Source organism: Lygodium microphyllum, chromosome 11, assembly GCF_053477565.2.
Source record: "Lygodium microphyllum isolate KBCC chromosome 11, Lygodium_microphyllum_v1.1.10, whole genome shotgun sequence".
NCBI lineage: Eukaryota > Viridiplantae > Streptophyta > Polypodiopsida > Schizaeales > Lygodiaceae > Lygodium > Lygodium microphyllum.
The window spans coordinates 126,880,608-126,888,323 of NC_141145.1; the positions used below are offsets into that span (position 1 = coordinate 126,880,608).

The following is a 7,716-nucleotide window of genomic DNA, read 5'->3' on the forward strand; positions in this document are numbered from 1 at the left end:
TTTCCAGAAAATTTTCAAAGAACACTTGAAGCATTCAGAACAATTTGTTTCTTTGCTAAAAAGAAAAGGGCTAGCTCTTTCAGTGATAAAGTATCGATTTGCTACTCCAAAGCAAAATTTCTAGGAGTTAATATTTTGCAATGGCGCAAAAAGATTGCAAGATCATGTTGTGAAAAAGAAACTTAAATCTTTTGAAACACCTTTGATTAATACAATGTAGCTCCAACAACTATTGACATGCCTAAACTGGATATATCCATGTCCCGACTCTTCAAAAGTATACTGGAAAGTGGATACCACTACTAGAAAAAGATTTGTATGGACTATTGAATATGAGAGTAATGTTCAGTAGTCCTCTTCATTAAAGCAAATCATTGAACAGTTACCACCTCTACGAAATACTTTTCCAGGATATAAAGTAAAAAATTATCTAGGTACCTCTGATATTGGATGGGAAGATATTCTAACTTGGTTAGATGAAGAGAAGGAAGAAATCTGTGCATCTGTCTCTAGAGCATTCACCAGTGCAGAAAGAATTATCCCTCCTCATCATGAAATTTTTGCACTTAAAAATGCACAAATTGTCTTAAAACATTTATTGAATATGTTCCTTTTATTACCAGAACAGACCTTAAAAATATATAGGGATTCTCCATCAAAAAATCAATATGAAATAGACGATTAGAGATTATTATGATAGTCTCATGGTTTGAACATCTCCAAATCCACTTTTGAGCATATGCTAGGTCATAAAAACATCATTGTCAACATTCTTTCCAAATGGCTTGAAAAATATCATGAAAAGTGATCATATATATCCCACACGTAAAAACTTATTCCATCCACTAAGGACTTGTATCATGACCTTCACTACCCATAAAGTGATTCCTTTTTCCTTTATTCTCAATCCACAAAGGATTTGGATCATAATCTCCACTACCCAAATTTGTATATAAGGAGAGAGTCTCTCCATAAGGCATTGGCTGTTTGTATATCTTCTCTCTCGAGTAACAAAAGTGTGTACATTTTGTAGCTTTGACTCTGTACTCTACTATCTTTCAATCCTCTCTCTTGCAAGTATTTTGAGCATAGTCCTTGTGTAGTTTTCTATGGAGTTTTTTGGTATGTTGATCCATCCATCTACAACATAGGTCGATGTGCCACTTTCTCTGAAGTGTGCAACTACTTTGATCCTCTATTTGAAGCATCTAATGAACATTGATTGGTCAAGGTCCTCTCATTTGAGACGGCTACCATTCCCAACCCTAAAAGCAAATGGCACGTCTCTGTTGGTTGTAATTCCTACTAGAAGAATGTCCCCTCTGGAGAAGAGACCAATCCAAGTTTGAGAATTGCCTATATCTATCCACCAATCTAATGGAACTCCTTTAGTCACTCATCATAGCCTCATTCATAGATAGCTCTAGCTCGCCTAAGACCATGTGGTCTCTCTCTCTTAATATCCTGCAGCAACTCCTAGAATGCAAATCAATCTCCCACTAACATAATGACCTATGGAGAGAAATCTCCCCCATGATATGTTCTCTATCCAAGAGTGTGGCTTGACTTTGATCTCAAATAATGATTGAAGAGAAGAGGCTACCTCTTGTTCTTTTTGGCTATAGTCAAGGGTAGTTGGTAAAGCCTTGATGATAAGAGTTCTCCATGCTCTAATAATAGTAGTTGTGAATCTGACCTCAAAGATCCTTCCTAAGTCTTTTGTCTTAATCTCCTAAAAGGTCTAGTGAATATTGGGCTACCATGGTCCCTCCATATGTAGATGTCATAGCCTCAAAGATCCTTCCTAAGTCTTTTGTCTTAATCTCCTAAAAGGTCTAGTGAATATTGGGCTACCATGGTCCCTCCATATGTAGGTGTCATAGCCTACAACCTCCCTATCAAAAGTTTTTTCCAGGGCTCCTCACTTAGAAGTAAAACCCTAACACTGAGCTTAGCCAATAAGGCTTTGCTCTAGCTATCTTGGCCTATAATTCCCAATTTTTTTAAGATCTAAGTTGTATGAGGTTGCAAGAGCATCTCTTGCTTTCTACTTTTATGTGATTGTCACAACTCATCGATACTTGTCAAATGCAATGTTAGCAATAAGCTAAATTGCTATGTTATTAAAGGGATTGTAAGATCATAATTGCTAGTATTATAAATTCTATCATGGATTACATGCTTCCTTTTGCTAGGGAAAATGTGATCAAGCTAACCATTTCTACATGTGAAAGGGTTACATATACTCAAGAAATTGTGCATGTGTGTAGAGATTACTTTATGAATTTGCTTGGATTGCAATTATCTGTTTCTGATACAATCTTGGTAGTCGTTGCTTTGTTGTGTGAATTTTAGATTTCTAATACAAGATATTCTTACAAGTATAACATGCAATTGAAAGCATATTGATTCATAACTTGTCATATTATACTGTAGTTACTTCCAAATTTCATACATGATTTACTCTTATACTTATTCAAAAGATTTTTGGTTTTGTATATTCTCATCTTCTAGCTTTTTGGGTTACATATTTTATACAAAAAATTTGGCAAACTTGTGCATCCATTCATTTCACAAAGTCGTGTTTTTATACTTTTTGATATAGGGATGCCAAGGAGTATGTTGAAACTGCAGAGAGAAAAATTTTAGAGACGTACCCTAGAATATCTGCCATTGATACACAATTGAGACTCACCAATTGTATTTCAAATCATCAAATAATTTTTTAGGCTTTTGATTTGTTTACATTTATATTGTTATTTAAGACATTGCAACACACAATTGCTTTTTTCCTTACAAAAACTAGTTTTTGTACTAGAATTCATAAGCATCAATATGTTTGAAAATGTAGGACTCATGGAACCTTCATGGTTAAACTGTTGAAATCATGATGGTTAAAAGTAAGGGTTCTCTTATATGGTAAGAGTATAATTCACATGGAAAATGTATTGATTGATAGAGATGTAGAAATATCTTTCAAATTCATCTATTATTCTACAAATTATACAAAGTATACATTTGACTTTTTTGGCATTTTATTTTAAATCATGAATCAACATATGACTCAAAAATCAAGTTTCTCTTCAAAGTGTTATCATGAAGATAGCTTTAAGATGGCCAAAGAAAGCTAAAAAGATCTTGGATAAGGTTCTCTCTCTCTCTCTCTCTCTCTCTCTCTCTCTCTCTCTCTCTCTCTCTCTCTCTCTCTCTCTCTCTCTCTCTCTCTCTTTTAGGTAATGGTATTAATTACAAAAAAGTACAAGATTGCAAGTTTTCAAGATCCAGAATGGCTCTAGGCCATCATGCATAAAAAGAAAGTCACGGCAAAGGAACATATGAGATTGTCATATGCCAAGGTACTAAATCACATGCATGTGCGCATGTGTGGACACACACACACACATGTACACATACAAAAGACATGCACATATATAGAGTAAACAGAAACACAATGTGAGAGGTCGAGATAAGGGTCATGTACACACGAGTGTGGATAACACACATACAAAGAGAAGTTGAAATTAGAAGGGAGAGTACTTTGTGGATTGGAGAGAATGTATTTGTTAGTAGAGTCTCAAGAACTTCACATTAAGTTATGTTTGATTGATATCATAGTTACATTTGCATTAATTTATAGATTGTAGCTATGGGGGCATATTATTGATCATTGCAACCAATCAAGTCACACACATGGTGAATGGAGATTGATGGAGGAATCCTTAGTATCCATGATCTTCAAGATGATTGGATGTAAGGTCTTTGTTCCACATGAGATCATCATAGTTGAGTAAGAGGGGTTATATTGATTGTAGCACTAGATTAATCTATCTAGATATAGGCATATATATGCATAATTAACTCTCAAGTCCTCTCAATAGATTGTTAAATAGGAAGATACTTATGTTGATGCTCACTTTTGCCTTGATACACCATCTCTCACACTTAGTCAATTAGAGACTGGCATGACTATTAGAGTGGAAATCATTCAATTGGATGCAAAGAGAACATGGCTAGCATTGGATCATGAGCTAGAGGTTGAGATGGTTTTCTATCAACAGCATATTCTCCTATTGCAGAGGATGGTCATATTGTCAATTTGAGATATACATATATCAGCATTTCTCATGGAATATAACGTGCTATTGACCAATTGTGCACATATTTGCACCAATTAGAGATTACATTGTCAATCATAGATTTGTATCTCTAGAGGATCACATATAGCTAGATATGTCAATTGGAGTAAGACAAAGAAGTGTTATATTTGTTGCTACCTAGCCTGTTATGAGGTTTAAGGGTACTTTCATTGTCTCTTCTTAGATGGGTTTGAGCCACTAATAAGTCCTAGATTACACTACGACATTGTCTTTCTCTTTTTCTCCTTGAGATGTAATGGTTGAGACACTTCTCAAGAATAGAGTTCCAATGCATCCAGGACCTATCTACAGGTAGCTTATTAATTTCTTCAAGTGGGACTCAAAGGGCTTTAGAGGGATCTCAAACTTGGTCCACATCTAACAAGAATAGTGAAAAGGCTTCAACATGGCCATATTGTACACCTACATGAAGGATCTTGATCGATCAAACTATGCATACTAGTCAATCCAAACATCTCGATTGTGACCCATGCATTGGTGGCATATGCACAAGTGGATGCAAGATATTAGTGCTCATACTAGATTTATGCCCCATATATCTCCATGATATTATTATCTTGTTTCACAAATACAATATTCTTACTTCTAATTGTATTAGCTCGAACTTTCTTTTCTTTCATTTACCTTTCATTGAATTCACTATTTTCTTTCAATTAGTTGGGAAGAGGAGTTTGGAGAGAGAGAGAGAGAGAGGAGGAAGGTGAAACAATCTAAGAAGAAAAGTGAAAAGGCTTCAACATGGCCATAGTCTACACCTACATGAAGGATCTTGATTGATCAAACTATGCATACTAGTCAATCCAAACATCTCGATCATGACCCATGCATTGGTGGCATATGCACAAGTGGATGCAAGATATTAGTGCTCATGCTAGATTTATGCCCCATATATCTCCATGATATTATTATATTGTTTCACAAATACAATATTCTTACTTCTAATGGTATTAGCTCGAACTTTCTTTTCTTTCATTTACCTTTCATTGAATTCACTATTTTCTTTCAATTAGTTGTTGGGAAGAGGAGTTTGGGGAGAGAGCGTGCGTGCGTGCGTGCGTGCGTGCGTGCGTGCGTGCGTGCGTGCGTGTGTGTGTGTGTGTGTGTGTGTGTGTGTGTGTGTGTGTGTGTGTGTGTGTGTGTGTGTGTGTGAGCTCAACTAATCAGCAAATGTTATGCACAAGAAGAACACATTGACTACAAGAACACCTTTACATGCATTAATTTGCAAGTAAGGCATAGCATGTACATCAACTGTACATAAATACTAATTTTTGCAATGGTGATGTGTTGAAGGAAGGATATGCATTGTGGCCACTTGGATCCAATAAGAAGGTGCAAATAAAAATAGGACAATTGCATAAAGGATTTTATGGGTTGAAGTAAGATCCTTATACTTTGGGCCAAATGATGTGAATACTTCATATTTTATAGCTTTTTGACACAGAGAGAGAGAGAGAGAGAGAGAGAGAGAGAGAGAGAGCGCTCAACTAATCACCAAAGGTTATGCACAACAAGAACACCTTTACATGCATTAATTTCCAAGTAAGGCGTAGCATGTACATCAACTGTATGTAAATACCAATTTTTGCAATGGTGATGTGTTGAAGGAAGGATATGCATTGTGGCCACTTGGATCCAATAAGGAAGGTGCAACTAAAAATAGGACAATTGCATGAAGGATTTTATGGGTTGAAGTAAGATCTTCATACTTTGGGCCGAATGATGTGAATACTTCATATTTTATACCTTTCAAAATAATCCAACAAAGAATAGAGTTTATGTACTTCGAGATGGGTTGATTTTCGCGTTGTGAATCTTTCTGTTCATAAGTTGTTCATTAGTGATTCATATATGTATGAAAATTTGGTATTTATTACTAATCTGTGCTCAGCATTTTATGTCATAAATTTGGATCCTTTGTGCTATTACTCAGGCATATAGTTCATACTTGATTAAGGGGCATTTAGCTCTTGATATGCCATTACATTGTGATGTCTCACAAAGTTGCCAAAACGTTTATCTTAGAATGCATTAAGCATATAAGTGTTGCTAGAACCATACCATGAGGCTCATACGCATCCCTACTTTTGAGGCAACCAGAGTATTGTTAGAGTGTTGTGATCATAGGGCTTCTTATTTTAGTTGAATCCACCAATCACCTATCCTTTCATGGCCCAATCTCACTTCGATCCTCTTTTATGATGTTCCACTTGTGCTTATATATAGACACCCTTGCACTCTTACACATCCTTCTAGCATTGTAATGATCTTTAATGCTTCTTGTTTTGTTGCTCTTCCTTCCCCTCCATATTTCCAGATCATCTTTACGATATGGGTCCAATATATTGATTTACATTTCTCGTGCTCATCATATACTCTCTTTTTTTTTAAAGTTTCCTCTTACATATTTCTACCTCTCTTCATTAGGAGCTTGAGAAAACCCAAGAGCTTAATATGCATTGTGGTTACAAGTTACATAGAGTCCTTTCAGGTAGTTGTTTGTTGTTCATTGAATCAAAGTACATTTGTCTTATTTTGCGCACCTAGTTTTTTCTTCCATTTCTATGACAAAACTTCCTAAGACAAGGTACAAAATGAGCCTCACAATCTAAATAAAATAACTAGTGATGCTAGCTATCAACTCTCATCTATGAGAATGTCCTTGATCGCTCTAGCTAAGAAAATAAATTGGTGGGACAATGTTGCTCCAAGATATGACAAGAGATGAGATAGGAAAGACTTTTCACATGTTCATTGGATCTCTATTAGGTGACTCAAGCAGAAGTCCCCATTTTTAGTATGAGTATCTATTGTGTGTTGTGGAAGACCATTCTAAGGGAACTCTCCTCCAAACCCTTTGAACATTGGTGCATTCACATATATAGTGGCTTTACATCTCCTCTAGCTATGCTAAGGGGACTCTCCTCCAAACCCTTTGAACATTGGTGCATTCACATATATAGTGGCTTTGCATCTCCTCTAGCTATTCTATAACATGACCAAAGGTTCAATATAGCTTTAGGTCTCATGGTTTGTCAATCAATTTTGGCAAGGTGGAAGCCAATAAGAAGGGTAACATGGAAATATGAGCCTTTTACTTTTTCAAGGAGATCCAAGCTCTAGAAGTCAAGAATAGGTGATGTCTAGAACCAGATTGGTTATTGTAACAACTCCTCTCGTGGCATCTACTTTACAATAGAGATGCTAGAGAGCTAGCTATATATGACGTAATTTCTAAGTAGCTACCTCTAGCAATATTGGGCCATTGGACTTACACTTCTTAATTGTTTGATTCAATCCAACTTTTTGCATTGAATCTAATATTTATGTCTTGATTATTGACGGGGTTTAAAATAGACATCGTTTGTATTACAACTAACATGTTTTTTCCTATAGCACCCCACTTAAACCATTATAGCTGGCTGATATGGTAAAATGATCTAGTTTTATTCAAGAAAAATAGATCATTACTTATAATCTAGATATTTTTATCATAATACAAGATTGATTTCGAAATTAAGTAACTTCTTTAAATCTAATAGATGCTTAATAGATGTTC

General features: G+C 35.6%; 1 protein-coding gene across 3 annotated transcripts in view; it reads left to right on the plus strand.

Moving 5' to 3' along the window:
* Positions 1 to 2,960, plus strand: part of LOC148029348 (Cation efflux family protein) — a 146,686-nt gene extending 143,726 nt beyond the window's left edge. For 2 of the 3 annotated variants that reach the window (XM_087688126.1, XM_087688127.1), the window contains one exon: positions 2,606 to 2,960. In XM_087688126.1, coding sequence (XP_087544252.1) covers positions 2,606 to 2,729 — 124 coding nt within the window. In that variant the 3' untranslated portion in view covers positions 2,730 to 2,960. The remainder of the gene's footprint in view (positions 1 to 2,605) is intronic. The other variant, XR_015692412.1, reaches the window with a different exon arrangement.
* The last annotated feature ends 4,756 nt before the right edge of the window (positions 2,961 to 7,716 follow it).